At 33.3% G+C, this 17,423-nt stretch overlaps 1 protein-coding gene across 1 annotated transcript in view; it reads left to right on the top strand.

Moving 5' to 3' along the window:
• The window catches only part of LOC118180956 (uncharacterized), a 29,204-nt gene extending 12,831 nt beyond the window's left edge, over positions 1-16,373 (top strand). Inside the window, exons 3-5 of the mRNA XM_035350041.2 lie at positions 2,049-2,194; positions 14,509-14,641; positions 16,066-16,373. Of these exons, the coding sequence (XP_035205932.1) occupies positions 2,049-2,194; positions 14,509-14,641; positions 16,066-16,357 (571 nt within the window). The 3' untranslated portion in view covers positions 16,358-16,373. The remainder of the gene's footprint in view (positions 1-2,048; positions 2,195-14,508; positions 14,642-16,065) is intronic.
• The last annotated feature ends 1,050 nt before the right edge of the window (positions 16,374-17,423 follow it).

Raw genomic sequence — 17,423 nt, 5'->3', positions numbered from 1 at the left:
AAACGCCCATGCAGTCTGCCCGTTCAGTCTGCCCGTTCACGGGATTCGAATGTCGGACCGAACTACCAGTGTTCAGCGACTTTCCCGCTCGCCCGCTGGTGGACGAATGGGGAAAAATAGTTGTGGAAGTTAAGTAATAAGAACGTTAAGAAGTCGTCTAATTAAGAGGTGCAAAATGGAATAGCTAAGCAAAATTTTGAAATTTAATACTTAATCCGAGTACTCACAAATTTCGTCTATGATTTCAAATAAGATCTACATTATGCCCACAGAATCCGCACATCTCTTGAGTTTAGGCATAGATGTTTAACTAATTGATGCTTAATTAATCGATTGGTCATACTAATGAGTTTATTTTTCTGCTATCTGTATAGCTAATATTTCAAATTCCAGTGAGAGAAGCTATGAAGATTTATTTTAAGAATGCATGCAAACTGACAACAACATTAAAAAAAACTTGCATAAAACTGATAATGATATTATAGAACGTGTTAAAAGAATTGCAGAAACTGACAATGAAAATGACACAGAATAAAGTGATGACCACCGGTGTCAACATCCACAGAACTCAAGAAAACACTGCAAATTTTAAGAAAAACTTTTGATTGGAAAGGAGAGAAACAATTGACATGAAAGGAGTTAATCAAAAAGTTTACCGGCAGTTTTACGAAATTGCGAATACAATTGAAAAACTGTTGAAGAACAATACGAAGCGGATATAAAACAATTGTTTGTAAAGTTAAAAATTCTATCATATGCGTAATTATAAACAAAACTGTATAAATAATTTAATTTAGCATTAATATTCTGTGATTATTATAGGATTAATTATTGGATTAGTTGACAGTTATTATTTCTCAAGGTGAATTTAAAATTGATATCCCAATTTAGAGTATACAAATAGCCGTCTATTAAACTCAGTCGCTTAATAAACTCAAATATACTTGGAACGGAAGTGATTTTAATCAGAGGCTTCTATTGCATTTCTTTCAAATGGTTCAAATGGCAACATGCACTGAATATTTTTGCTAATTTTTCTCTTAATGCCATTTTATACTCAAAAATAAAACGCAGAAACAAATGCCAAATGTTTTCAGAAATTCTTTTTGAATCAAATTTAAATTTTATTCATCAATAAAAAAAATATTTTTATAAGTTTAAAATACGAGTAATATACAAATAGTAGAAAATAATCTAAATTACTTTTATTTTAAAATGTTAAATATTTGTATAATTGTTAGTATATCTTTTTTTAGTCCAAAGGGGCTTTGTCCCTGAAGGACTATTGTTTTCGTTTTGCGATTTTCCATTGAATCACTATAAATGTCCGTTTCACTTTTCCAACTGTTGCCACCAAATGTTCGAGTCTTGCATTATATTTGAAGAAATAAAATAATGAAAAATCTGCATAAATGTATGTCTATTTCTCGCATTGTGATAAAACAACGGTACATAGCAGCATCGAATTTTGAATGACGTAATCCTCCTACGAATATGGGCATGTGGAAGACCAAATTTGAATTTTGGAATTTGTTTTATTATTGATTTCTTATTTTGTAAAACTTTAACGAATTTTTGATTAACAAACTCATCGATATAAAAGCGAGCAATGGCAACACTCTACGGCGGGGGAAAAATCCTGTCTTATCTCCTGCAGGCGCGGAACTGTGTATCGTAAATTGTAAAGATATGCTTATTTTAAAATTATTTTGCGACATTGCTACTGAACTGAATTTTATGGTTTAAGTGCTAAGAACATAATATCTAATAAATGAAGGTAACACACAAAACGTTAAAAAGACACCCCTTTGGACGTAATTTAAAATCTGAAACCTTTCAGATTTTTTTTGGGGGGGGGGCTTGTTTTTTAAATTTTATTATTATTTATTTTTTTTTTTACTTTTATTTATTTATTTATTTATGTAAACATTAATTGCAAACTATCTTTGAGGTGCTAGACTAGAATCTAAGGATTTTAGACTGAAAGTTTCTATTTGCATATATATGTTTGTTGCAATTATTAACAGTTATTTATTTTCCTTTTTCAGAGCGAACAAAGAAGCAATTACATGCGCTGAAAATTTGATCTCACAATGTGTAACTCTCGGTCAACAACGGCTGTTCGATACTGTAATTAGTGGCAAAATCAAATTGGTGGAAGAGATATGCACAGAAGATTCCCGCTTGAATAATGGCAAGTATAGCATTTTTAAAACAAACGTTCATAGAACATTCATTTTTATATATGTTCATCTGAAACAAGCATTCATTCGAGATTCTTGAAAAGCGGCATATACACTGCGGGGAAAAAAAACAGTTTTACATGTCCCGTTCTACTGGGCCGACTGACGAAATTCAACTCGCGTTTTTCATAGGATATGTATTAGATTTATATATAGCACCGTTCTAATATAGGCATTTTGACTCAAAATTGGACTTATTCTGAAATAGCATGCAAATGTTTTTTCCATATTTCGATTCTACGACTCAATTATGCCAAAAAGCCAAGTTTTGTAAAAGTCGCACGAGTAGTTTTTAAAAAAATTAACTCTCAAAATTTAAGCTCCTCAATGTTAATTGAATTTGATATATATATATATTAATTTCTCTTTTTACTTCCTTGTACGAAGTAAAAATGAAGTGTTGTAATCGCGGCGGCCATTGCTTGTTTACATTTGAAACAGCAGACTAGTGGATTTGTTGACAATCTAGAGAAACTTAGCTTCGCAACAACAAAGATAACGCCTTTATTTATTATTGCCAATTAAATCATGCTTAATCCTTTCTGGAATTTTTTCGAGGAAATAAGTGTTTAAGATTTACTTCGTAATTTTTAATATAGATATTTTGAGTTTTTATGTATTTTTGCCTTCTCGCGAAGTGAGAACTGAATTAATTGAATGAGAAATACTCAATCGTCTGTGAAAAACTGTTTCTTTTTTGTTTTGTTTGCTTAATTTCTTTTATACATAGTTCTAGCTTTATTATAGTATTTGAATAGAACATGTGGCAACGATTAGATAATTCTTTAAATGATATAAATTTTGTGCATTATGAGTTATAATATGAACGAAATATAATACTGTTAAGTGAATTTAGCGCCAGAGTGTCGCTATGGTAAGCAAATACTAGAGTGAATTTTAAAAAATGCATTTATTCTATTGTAGTTTATGCGGTGTCGGCGAAGTAGGTTTAATTCAATAAGTTTAAATGATATGCAAGAAAAAATGCGTATAATTTAATATTCCTTACAAGGAAGTCATGTGGTGTACACATCAGATTTTTTTATTAAACTTATTTGATTCTTCCTTTCTTATTTCAAAATTTAGTTTCATTCCAAATAAAATTCACCCATTTTTTATTACTTATTTTAAAATTTGTAATTTTAATTTTTATAAATATTTCAAAAAAAGTTAATGTATAATTTATAAAATTTTTACCATCATCTTAAAGAAGATGTATTTCTAAGCATACCTGCAAAAAATTTGAGTTTTTTATTCAAAATTTCCGAAGATGTCAGTGAATTTCGTGTACGTAATATTACATAACGTAATATATGTACGTGTACGTAATATTGGCCCGTTTTGAAATTTTCATATTTGTTGAAAGCGAATATAAACATCAAATGTGTTTTAGGCACTTTGTTAAAATTAGTTGAAAGTAGGAACAATGTGACTTTTCCCCCCCCTCATGCACAATGCAAAAAGGCGAAAGAAAATAGATTGCCATAAATATTAAAAAGTTCGCCAAGTGAATTATTCTTGGCGCAACTGAAAATAATGCGAAGAATGCTACATATAAATCTAATATATATATCTTAAATCACGCTTTCCAGACATGAAAAACACAATTTGAATTTCGTCAATCTGCCCAGTAGAACGGGAGATATCGAACTGTCCCCTCCCCTTTTTTTTTCCTGCAAAGTACATGAAAAAAAAAAAATAAATAAAAAAAATAAAAAAAAAAATAAAGAAAGTAAATCAGAGATTTATTCTGATATTCTGATAATAAATATTTACTTCAATTAAAAAAGGGAATTCTACGAAAGGTATTGAAAGCTAAAAAAAAAGGGGGGAGTGAGACGAAAAAGAAAAAAAAAAAAAAAAAACTGATGCTTAAATAAGTAAGGATCCTAATAAAAAACTAGACAAATTTATTAGCATTGCACAACCTGCTGTCAACTCTTCATGTCGAACTGGGTCCACCAGCGGCCGAGCGGTAAAGTCGCTGAACGCTGGTAGTTCGGTCCGAGGTTCGAATCCCGCGAACGGGCTGGCTGCATGGGTGTTTTCGTGGTTTTCCCCATGTGTAACGTGTATACGAGCCAGTTTCCCTTAGAAAGTCCTCCACGAAGGCATCCCTCCTCTTAGGCAGATAGCCATAATAACACACACACACACTTCATGTCGAACTCTTCTACTCAACCAAAAATCTAAATTTAGATTAAATTTTGTGTCGCCATAGACGGTACAGTGGTTAACGGAAATTGCCTGCCAGACCAAAAATGTGGGTATAGGTTAGTGTGCATTTGGCCTTCTTTTTGTGGGTGCAGTATCTGTCCACTGTCCGTAACGCACTAGGGAGGCAGTACATTTCTCGATGATGAGAAGGCTAAATGATCGGTGGATTCGGCCATTCTCAAAGGAAGCCTTCGATCAAAGAATATGGGCATTTGAAAAGAGAAAATATTGAATTCATATTCAATTTCTGTGAATATTAACTTCAAACAGAAAAAACTAAAATTTTCGGTAGTTGATTAAAATAGTGCTGGTTCATACGTTTTATTAACAGGCAGTACTTTAGTTCATGCTTAATTGTCTGTTTGAAGTGTCATCAATTGTTTGAATATTTATTGGCCTTACTGAGTTGTTTTACGCTAAAAACACAGTATTTCAATAAAATAATACACGATGTTTTAGAATAAACAATATTTTTATTAAATATATAAATTTTTAATTTATTTAAACGTTTAAGAGTATTTCTTTACGTGGTTATACTGTTTGGTGCTTGGTTGCAGTTTTCACGCTAATTTATTATTTTTATTATTATTTGGCTTGCAGGCAGCCGAGTGGATATGATTACTGAATATTTGACAATGGGCTTTGGCTGCATGCGCAGTTTCATTATTTTTTCCATATATTTCACGAATACGAAGCAGTTTCAGTTTGAAAAATCACCCACGAAGATGGGTGCTTTGTCATACATAATCTAGTCCAGTAACTAGTTGTTGATAGACTAGGTTTTATAGAGCTTCACTCGTTTTGTAACATAAACTAGATAAGGACTCTACAAAGACTTAAGCGACTTATCGCTATGTCTTGGAAATCAATTGGAGGGGTGTAAAACACTCTTTTATCAGATAAAAGTTAACAGGAGGCACTGCTCTTGCTTACAAAACCATCCAGCATTTAGGACGTCAATCAAAAGTAACATATTTAAATTCAATAAATAGTAAGTAATCCGCGTGCAAGCCTGATGGAGTTAATAACGAAACCCCGCAAATAAACTGCAGTCAAGAGAATCAAATAACAATGTGGCCTTCAGCAGGCAGAACAAGCTCTGTTTCTGTCATCTGAAGCTTTAAATACTATATCTTTTCCATCTCACTTGAATAGGCGTGAAGTATACATTGGCATTTTGGCAGAAAAAAGGAAAGCGGAGAACACATAAAAGCTAATTAACATAAAATAACTGGTTAATTAATTACTAATAATACTGGTTAATTAATTAATAATTAATTACTCAACAATTTGATTTTCCTCTGCTAGTTTTATTTCAATTCTATAATAGATGTTCGAATCCCTTTTTAAAAATTTTGACACTAACTAAAAAAGCTAAACCAATAAAACTAAAGCTAAAATTTTCGCGTGAAAGTATTATTTGTCAGGAAACGATTACTGCTTTTCCTTGACTGTGACTAGCACAGTATCTACACTTGACAGGGTGTTAAAAATACATTTTAGGATTGTATCCGAAGCTCATTTGCTAAGCCTTGCTGATCTGATAGGACAAAAATTAAATGACATTTTGGAGTGTAGAGTATTAGCACTCCTTCTCATTCAAAAATTCGTAGTTTTTTTTTTTTTTTTTAAGTTTTCCTACTTACGGCTGTAGTACGTTTTTACTTACGGAATTTGTAGCCATCTTATTTATGAAATGAACCTTGTTTCTTTTGCAGATATGAAAAGAAATAAAATAGTACTCGGACGGTGTATGGCTAGGCAGGGACCGTACTGGTACTGTCTTGTTTGCCCCTGTGCCGTGGGGTCGAGACATTGTGGATAAATATGTGGCAGGACAACATTTAACTGGTAAATCAACCTTAGGACGGAAGTTGTCTCGTCACCAGAGTTGCCACTAAATGTTATCGTCCTGTGTTATATTTAAAGAAATCAAATATTGAAAAATCTGCATAAATTTTTCTCACATTGTGATAAAACAACGGTACCTAGAGCCATCCAATTTTGAATAACGTAATCTTCCGCCGAATATTGTCATCTGGAAGCCCTAATTTGGAATGTGGAATTTGTTTTATTATCGATTTTTTATTTTGTAACACTTTTACCAATTTTTTATTAATAAACTTAACGATTTCAAACCGAGCAATGGCAACACTGTACGGGGGGGGGGACATTTTTGTCCCCAGCGCGTGAGATTGTGTATCGGAAATTCTAAATATATGCTCATTTTAAATTTATTTTGGGATCTTGCTGTCGAATTGAATTTTGTGCTTTAAGTGCAAAGGACGTGATATTTGATAAATAAAGGTAACGCGCAAAACGTTAAAAAAAGTCCCGTTGGGCGTAATGCAAAATCTGAAAGCTTACAGACATTTTTTTTAAATCAGTTATTTTATTTATTTATTTGGTACTTTTCCGTTTTGCCGGCGCAAGCGATAAAGTCGCCAATAATGGTACAACCGATGCCAAACGGAATATTCTCGCTGGTAACCTTTTAAGCCTCATTTTCAAAAGAAGTCGCAGCTTTTTCTTATCAGATTGATTGTTTCTTTCAATACTGGCATATAATTACATAGAATTTTTATCAGATAGTTCAGTTTTATGTCTAAGGCCATTTTCGGTAATTAAGTCAATCAGGATGCAATCACAGCGCTTAACCCGAAGCCGAAAATATAGAAAAGGTAAAGTCAAGTGTTAAATTCATCAATTCTAACGAGAATGCATTAGCAAAGTAAAGCACTGCAGTTTTACATAATTTCTGAGTAAGCTATTCGTACGAATTGAAATATTTCTTGCATTTAAACTTGTGTTCCAAATTAAGATTTAACTTGAAATTAATGTAGATAATTACTGAGAGCATTAGATTTTTGTAGAGTAGTTTACGTGAGATGAGATCGCTTGGTGTCACGTGATATAAACCGGCGAATCAGGATGTTGAACCATGAAAGCATAGTAAATTCTTAAATTAATGTCTTTTTACAAATTTATTGTCTTTATTTATTGGCTTTTTATAAAATTTTAAGCGATATTAAAATGTTTATGCCTTCAAAAAAGGAATTCTTAGAACTAACATTTTTTTAATATTTTTTATGTGTATACTGTATGTTGTCGCCAATAAAGTCTGCTTGGCGAGATTTGCGCCGGCGAAACGAAAAAGTACCATTTATTTTTTCTCTTCTTCGTGGCGATTTTAAGCCATTGGACTCCGGCACTTGTGATTTTAGAAATTAAGCCCTCAGTTGCACAACAACAGCATGCAGTTTTCTTGCTCAACTAGCAACATTTATGAATAACTTGCTATAGTAGTATTTTTTCATATGCATTTTCGCAAATAACAAAACGATTGTTTGAACATTACAGCTTTTTACAGCCCACATCTGTATTTTGATAATGTTATACATTTATATACATTTATATACAATATTGTTCCATTGCATGCCCCGCGGTGGCCGATGAACTCCTGTATTTCTAAAATAGCTTGTAAAAAAGTGACTGACCTCTGCTCTACAGCATTGTCATGCACAAGAGATTTATTTATTATTATTTTTAAATTTCATAGTAAACGTTATCCCCCGTACACACTTTGATATGGGGGAGGGAAAAAAAACTAAAAAAGCAAAAATAAAACCTTTGATTTTCATACTTTTTCAAGAACATTTCTGAGTACCAGTTAGTGCTGCCATCTATTATTTCTTAGCAAAACTATATTAAATCATAATTATTTTACCTCTGTTCCCCCTCCCCCGCTAAAGCCTCTTCAGTATTCTTTCACTATACAGTATAAATATTGTATCTATAAATCTTTAATCCTATATTTTGATATCTGAAAATCCTCCATAACCTGAGAAATTTAAATTTTTTCAGGAAAACTTTAATATTCTCAATGAATAAAACGTTTATAAAGTGAGAGTTTCTTGTTTTGGCTACCTGATTATTTTTAAGAGTGCTTTTTTATTTTTTACTCGCATATAAATAGACTACTCAGGATAGCATTATTAAATCTAAACTCTTCTGCGCACAAAATGTTTTCACCTTGAAAAAAATCTAAATTTTTAGTAAATAATTTTTAAAAAGTTTTTTATTAGTATATTATTATGTAACTTGTCGAGCTTGATATGTGCAGGGCAGGCATTTTACTGCCGGCAAAATCCTGTGAATCTTTAATTCTGCTTGTGAGTTCCTAAGTTCTTTCTCTAAGTTCTAAAAATTTTCCTGCCCCTAAAATCTGAATAAACCTCTTCTGAATTCTGAATGTTTTGTCATCCCTAAATTTTACTGCTTGATGAATCTATAAATTCCAAAAAATTGTGCCGCCCCTGGATTGTGTCGTCTCTGGAGCCGACTCTGGATAATACAAAATTGAAAGGTTAATATTTGAATATGGCAAAATACTCGACAGCTGTCTATCTTGGAAAGACTTTTTTTATGGAAAGCTGTCTCGTAGTAAAATTGCACTTCAGAAAAACCGCAAGAACCAACCATGCAGCCACCCCATTTGCCTGGGTTCAAATTCAGGTCGAACTACCAGTACTCAGCAGTCTTCACCACTCCATCACTGGTACAGGTAACAAAACTGAGAACATATAATTTGTGACAAATTGTTCTGTTGTGACACATTGGCGCATTGTTGTTCATTAAATAACTGTTTTCATTAGCTTTAAAATTGAAAAGAAATGCTGATCGCATTTTGACTCGCAGAAATAATTATCAGTATTCTCAAAGCTACCGGAAAATCAAGCAATTTAATTCATGTGTACTAAAAATATAAACAAATGAAGCTGAAATTCCTTAGGAGTTTTTAAATTGCTGCAATTCTAATTGAATTGTAAATAAATTTTTAAACATATTTTCTTCAAATAAATACTATATATCAGCGGTTCTAAACCTTTTGCCTAATGCTTACCATCTAAACAAATATTGAAAATTTTTAATACTACTTAGTAAATGATCTTTACCTTAAAATGTTTCACAAACAATAATCAATCAACAAATGGACTGTATTCCTTCACTTTTATTTCATTACACTAATTATAAATAACATGTCAGCGATGCAAAATAATTGATACAAAATAAGCGAGCGATTCTACATGGCTGTCACAAACACAATTCTATCAATCAATCAATCTTGTTGCCACACATAAAGTTCAAAACTAAAGGAAGAAAAACAAAAGAAATTTACGCTGTTTGCAACAATAAAATGAAGCAAACGATACTCACATAAACACTACTACTACATTTTTTATAATTTCTCAATAGAAATAATAAAAAAAAATATTTTTCTTTTCCATTTGCACAACCTATTTGTATTAAATATGCAACATAAAAATATTAGAATAAAATTTTTTTACCATTTTAATTATCAAAATTTCAGTTATACTTTAATTCTAAAATTTAGTGCGAAATCTGAGCCTGTTTAAGAAAGATCAATATCTTTATGTTTGGTCTTCTTTCACTTTTTTAATCGTCAATTAGGATCTACTTGATTTTGTTCTGTATTTATTTATTATTATTATTATTATTATTATTATTATTATTATTATTATTTTCGTTTCAGTTAAAAGTTAACAAGTTAACAAGTTAAAAGTTAACATTTTTGAAATCTTCAGTTAGAGCTCGATAATAGTAAATTTCTATCAATTGTTCTTTTTCTTCACGAGATAAATTTTAGGGTACATTTGAACAAAATGGTTTCGAACCCAATTTTCCTTTTCATAATCCCCGGCAAAATACATGTTGATATTATTTATCAATAAAAAACACTGATTTTTAATGTCGGATGCTAATTCTTCTTTTATTTTCAAATTATTTTCGGTTTGGAAACTTTATAAACGTGGTACAACGCTTAAAATATTATTATTCAATTCTTTGATTATTTAGCTCGAGTTTCTTTATCATTGTTCTTTATATTGTTCTTATTATCATCCTAAATTTAATTCATTTAACTTTTCAAAAATATCAGCTAAATATGCTAAAAACGCCAACCATAACTCACTAAAGAAACATTTTTGCACTTCAAATTTTGAATCAGAGAAGAAAATTTGAAACTGATGAATAAACTATCTTACTTCAGAATATAACAAAAGCGTTTCGTGTTGTTCATTCACATCTCTTTCGCATAAAACCGTAAATATTCTTGATTTCAACCTCGGCTGTTAATAAAATGAACAATTTTCACAGCTTGATTCAAAACGATTTTCAGGCTTTTGGGGATTGTTTTGTCTACTGAAGCATCGCTATGAATCGAGCAGCGCGAAAATTTAATTTCAGGTGAGACTTTCTTTATTTCAGAAATAACAGCGGAAAGTTTTCCTGTTAAAGCCCGAGCTCTCTCACTGCATGCGGCAATGCATTTATTCCAAGGAATACCATTCTCAGACATAAAATGGTCAGTTACTTTGTAAATTTTATTTGCAGCTCTGTTTCATAAAGAAATTCACTAAATAAACACTTTTGAACAATTCGTTTATCTTCTTCGAAACGTACGTAAACTAATAATTGAACAAAGTTCGTCATATCAGAACTTACTTCCAACTGCAATGCGAAATACCGTGTTTTATTTTTTGAATAAGTGTCTCTTTTATGGAATGTTTGATTTCATGAATTCGTCGACTTACTGCCAAATCCTGGTGGTGAAGAGTTATCATTCCCCACCTTTTAGTTCGGGCGCCATTGTAGAGACATTAGGTAATTTGGAAGCAGGAGTGATGAAAAGTGAGCAACGCCTTCGCCGGGAATCGAATCGCGAACCTCTGGAATACGCGCCCAGCATGCAGACCACTACACCACGAAAGCACGTTAAGAAGGCGGGAGAAATACCTTATAAATGTTAAAACGATATCTTTAGCTGCTGGTAATGTAAGATTTTCTCCAACTGTGTGAGCCTGCTCAGACTTGCCAATTCTTAGGCTTACTAGGTAACTAGCTTCCAATGCTTTTCTTTTTGAAGTAATAAAACCTTTCATTACCTGCTTACTATTTTTGAACTCCGATAATTTGCTCTTAAAATAGTCTTCAGATTTGTCCTTTAAATTAGCATGCTTAGATTCAAGATATCTTTTAAGAATCGATGGTTTCATACTTTGATTGGATAATAGTTCACCGCAAACAACACATTGAGGCTGAGGGTCCCTTTCATCTACATTCCAAATAAACCCAAATGATAAATAACTTTTATTATATTTTCTATGAAAAATTTTTCTTTTCCTCTCAATATTCTTAGTGCTAGTAAATTCTCTTGGATCTCTCACTTGTGAGTCAACCCTTTTCCGTTTAGTCAATCCAAGCCATTTTTCCATTTTGAAAAATATATGTTTGTTTCATTATTTTTTCACAAATATTTAAATACACAATATATATTACGACTTCTTCAAAAACAAACGACGATATTCTCAAATCGCGTAGAAAATTAAGGAACACAAAGCCAAAAAAAAAAAAAAAAAAGACAAAATACCTGCTGTTACAGACAGCGAATAGACGTAAAAAAAAGTGATTCTTAATGAAAACAGATCAATATGAAACCGGAAATGGCGGCGATTGTAGACATGCTAATAAATTGATCAACTCGAATTAATGAGGTACTTTTAATGAGGCTTTTTATAGAAGCTTATTTTTAGTTCCTACTAAATATAACATCGATTTCTATTGCTCCTTTTATAAACATCATTTACAACAAATTTTGTCATGTCTATGGCCTTCAATGCTATTAAAGTTATATGTTCTTGGGCAGAAAATTGACATCCATCAGATGGTGTGACAAAGTGCTTAATATGTATGAAAATGCAGCAGGTGATTGAAAAAATTACATTATATGGTATTTCTCCCGCCTTCCCAGCGTGCCTCCGTAGTGTAGTGGTCAGCACACTGAGTCGGTATTTCAGAGGTCTGTGGTTCGATTCTCATCGAAGGCGATTGCTCATTTTTCATCTTGCCTGCTAACAAAAAAATACGAATGACTCTACAACATGCTGGGAGTGTGTTCCCTGCATATGATGCAAAGACTCATAGGGCAAATAGACGGCGCCAGTAAAATTAGTTGAAGGCGATGAAAGTTGGTTTCGTCCGCCGTAAGAACAATTGCGGCAGAGTACTCCCACAACAGTGGATTTTTGAAGGAATATGGCGGGAAGATGGAAGTACTTTGTCATTCAAATCTTGGTAACACACTTATGAAGAAAATTATTCAACATGTGATGGATCAGCAAACTGTTCTAATATATTGGTAAATTGTTCAGACTGCTGGAAGGAATATCAAACGGAGCATCTTGAAGAAACTGGTAACCGGTTTCACTTTACTTAAACCAGTTTCTTCAAGAACCCATAACTACATTTTTGTAGATCAAACAATGGGTTTCGCACCAAAAATGTGGAAAAAATGTGAAGCAAGTGGCGTAGTAAAAAACAATGGTGCATGGCTCGACATCACTGCAAATCATAGCTTTCTGAATTTACGTGGAGAAAGTTCATAGAAAAAAAAATTTTTTTTGTTGTTGTCTTGTTCATATTACATGGAACAATGATTGCCAAAACCTACTCCGAAGAGAAGCTGGACTTCTATTTTCCACCCCCAATTTCAGGGGGGATCCGGAGGTCTCTCGCCAATCCACACGAGAGGACGTTTGGTTCGCCGCATATTTAAAGTGCCCCCATGCCGCACCGACACCATACATTTACAAACATCCATGTCTTCTCCGGGGTTCGAACCCGGGCCCTTCGGTACCGTAGTAGGCTCCTCTAACCACTATACCGTCTGGTATCATATTTCAACGAAAATATCTATTTCAGCTGCTCCTAAAATCATTTGAACGGTGTTTTTGAAGAACATCTTGTTTACTGTGGGACAAGAGATATTTTTTGAAAGCAGAAGAGATGAAAAATTAGCAATGCTCTCGCCGGGACTCGAACCACGGACCTTTCGAAAACGCGCCGAGCGTGCTGACCATTACACAACGAAGGCATGCTAAGAACGTGAGAGAAAGACCTTATATATCCCCCTTTTAAAGGGCGACTGGCGATTAGGGGACCTAATCGCCAAATACTGGTGGTGGAGAACATTATCCACCACCTTTTTTACTTCGGGCACCGTTGTAGAGACATTAGATTATTTCAAGGAAAGCAGAAGAGATGAAAAATGAGCAATGCCCTCGCCGGGACTCGAACCACGGACCTCTTGAACATGCACCGAGCGTGCAGATCATTACACAACGAAGTCATGCTAAGAAGGCGGGGAAAATAAAAGACTGTTTTTGCTAAAAACGTTGGAAAGTGAATTAAAAAGAGATTTATTTATTGACATCTGTACGTACGTATGTATGTATCGCATAACTCAAGAACGAGTAGCCGTAGAACGCTGAAATTTTGTACGTGGGACTGGTATAACATGTAATTGTGCACCTCCCTTTTTCGTTGCAATCGGCAGCATCAGTCATATATAAATATATATATTCCGTCTTTGTTCCCTAGCTCGATGAGCTTAGTTTTTTGTTCTAATATATTGGTAAATTGTATATTTTTTCTTTAAAAGTGATATAGTTATATGGTTTTTATGTTCCGGTTAAGGTTTTTATGCTTTTGTTAATCTGCATGCAATAGTTCTAGAATTAACAACAATTTAAAAATTTAGCCGGCGAAAAAAAAACATAGCGGCAACTACGTTGCCAGCATAGTCATGCGGACGGGCCTTTAATAGCTTCGATTGTTTATACTATTTTTGATTTAACATATTAACTAGGAATAAACAATAGCATGTAATATATAACACATCTCGAGACATTTACCGAGAAACTTTTCATTCGATTTTAGAATGTATAATAAAGCTACTCTAATTATTAAGAAAGTGATGAACGATAATAAAGAAAAGAAACGTAAGTGGTTACGTTTGTTAGAAACAATAAAGAGGGAATTCTTTATTATATATTGCCTCGGATCGTGGAGTCCCTATTACGGCCTTGTAGTCCATATTATTCCTATTTAATTTTTATGTGCAGTCTTATGAATCATACTCATTTTGAATAATGCTTCTAAGTAACTATTTTTTATTATCATTTTTTAGGCTTCTTCAGCAATATTGACTGCTGGGAGAAAATAAGAAATGATACCTTGTTCTGCAACGAGAAATTTGAAGAAGCTCAAAGAGTTCTACAGGATCAATCCGATCTCAGGGTTAGGACGTTCCATAGTTGTTGGTGGGTAATTAATGACTTTTTACGCAAGAGGTTGAATGCGTTTTACATGCAAAGTGAAATCTGTTTCAACCGCATTAATGCATTTATCATTAAATAATAATCTGCCCTAAAATATTCAGATTTGCCGACCACATACAGAGTACGTTAAAGTAATCGTACTGTTACAAATAGTTATAGAAGACAATTTATGAAGCAAACCAAAATCTAATTTGACATATCGTAGATAAATTATGCAAATCGTTATAACAAGCAATTGGCATATATTTACCTACGGCACATCAAATTAAACTTTAACTCTACGAGTTCTTATCACACATTACAGATGCTGTATCTGAGAGCCCTTTTTTAACGCGACATAGATCCAATGTGTAGTCTACAGGTTGGACTAAAGAAAAGAAACCCTGATCCAAGGCAGCAAATGATAATGAGTTACTCAGCTGGCCTCCAGTTAAAGACCAGTTTATACTTCTCCGAGCAACTCGTAGCGAGCCACTCGGTACGACTTCCCTGATAATGTAAACGCTCACTTCGACCGAGTAGAAACGTAAGGAAGACGAGTTAGCAATTTCGTTTCTACTGTAAAACAGTTGAAAATCTATCCGGGCAGTAAGTCCGAGCAGTGCTGACGTGGAAGGGCCGTTAACGAGTTGATTACATGTAAATGTACCCTGTATCATAATCAATGAAACATCTCGTGGAACATAGTTCCTTATTTTTCGCGTAACAAACATGTGTTGACTAGACATCCTCAGCATTTTTTGAATGTTTATTGAGTTATATTATAATGTTGCGAGGCCCCAACTTGTCAGCAACAGTAGTAGTAACTGCTATGAACTGTAAATTACACAAACTCGTAAGAAGGGTTTAAATCCCTTTTTATTCCACTTTAGAAATCACAGCTGCGTTTACTTGACGCTCACAAACTACGCCGACCCGGCGGTTTAACAAAATAGAAAAAAAGAGCAACTAAAAATAAATGACAGGATGAATAAATAACGAGATCACTACCTACGAGGCTCTATAATCGTAACTAACTTAACCGCGATCTAAGATACAGCTGAGATTCAGCAAACTTACTGATTAAGAAGTTGAAAGATTCAACGAACTGCCGAAATAGGCACACAGGCCGAAACGCGCGGTTCTTAAAATTTCCACCTAGCAACCTTCACGCTCGCGATTCAAGAAGCACACTTACAATCTCGTTTCCCTTCTATTTAAATTCAATTTACTTCTGCTAAAATTTGAATACTCTGCGCGTTCTACTACAATTTACATACTCTGGCATTGGCAATTCTAGGGGAAAGTAAAGGCTTGACAGGAAAGATAGCTTAAAATAAATGTTAGTTAAAATAAATATAAACCCTACAATATTATTAAAGAATCTTGTGGTTTATAAGCAAAATGAAAGACTATTCTATTCACAGCTCCTTCGACTGGCACAGACAATGCAGAGTGAAAGCTGCTCAAGTTAAATGCAACTGTGACGCTGCTGAACTCGTTGATTATGCTTCTACGTTATTGGGAGATCATACTCTACGGAAACTGTGTGAAAACTCATATTCCAGCTGTTATGGTGTTCTTTATGGTGTAGATGTGGAAGATCTAGATGAAAGATATGGTGCATATCGACATTACACAAGCAAAAGCAACATTTTGGACTCTCCAGTTTCATTGCTTTTATCCATTATAAGTGGAGTTTATTTTTATGTACAATAAACCTGATTTGCATTTATTTTTGTCAAATTATATTTACCTTGAGGAAGCATACCAGACATTTCAAAACCAGTTAAAACAAAGCAAATTATTATTAAAAATCAAATTTGAATAACTGAAATAATTACATTTTCGTTTTTAAAAAGACAATAAAATTTTATTTATTACGAGGATAGCTCGAAACATTTTTCATTGGTATCCCCATAACTTTTCAAAATAAAAGGCTTATCACTTTGGAAACACAAACTTTGTAAGCTTGTAAAGTCTATGTCGCTTTGGAAACATAAACTTTTAAAAGGATTCGAAGAATTATCTGCTAGCCTTTCTGAAACTAAACAGAGATCAGAAGAAGGGTGTATGAGACCCTCCTATTCAAGCATATAAAATTAACAAAGGACCCAGCTTGGGTTACAGGAAGCCAAAACTTCTGGCTTAACAGAAATAGGTAATAAATAATAATTTCAAGGTGTGGTAGGTTTGCCTAACGGCTCACGGATTGCTTGAACGCGCAGAAAATGCTCTGGCCCATAGTAACCGGCGAGAAAAGCCTAAAGGCGAGAACACATCAAACGCAAATTGCTAATAATCACAGCCAAACGTGGCCTGGAATAGGCAAACACGCTCTAAAAACTAACTTCCGAAACTCTTGTTTAAATAGCATTACCTTAATATCTGAATAAACTCTCGTTGTCTCATTTACATTCTGGCATGAAAAGCCTGGGTGAAGACAGGGTAATAGGAAAGGTTTATCAATTTTAAAATGAACTATTAGTTAAAAATAAATAGATAAACCTCACATCTTTTCCTGACAGAATTTAAGTACATGAAAAAGAGGTCCTTTAACGACCTCGTTAAAAGCTTAAATTCTAACTACACTGGTTATCATAAATTAAGGAAAAATAACAAAAATCACGATTATTGAAAAAGTTACATGTAGAACTTAATGAAACTTACCCACAATATACAACACATAGTAAGGTATCAAATAACATAAGAAATTACCAGACAAATATGGTAGTATAGAAATTAGCACATGTTTAAAATGAACAAATAGAAGGTGTCAGCTTGC

This window comes from Stegodyphus dumicola, chromosome 5, assembly GCF_044657685.1.
Source record: "Stegodyphus dumicola isolate Sdum_Otavi_A_Nest chromosome 5, ASM4465768v1".
Classification (NCBI taxonomy): Eukaryota; Metazoa; Arthropoda; class Arachnida; order Araneae; family Eresidae; genus Stegodyphus; species Stegodyphus dumicola.
Note: the sequence above shows the minus strand (reverse complement) of the source record. Positions and strands in the feature narration are given on the sequence as shown.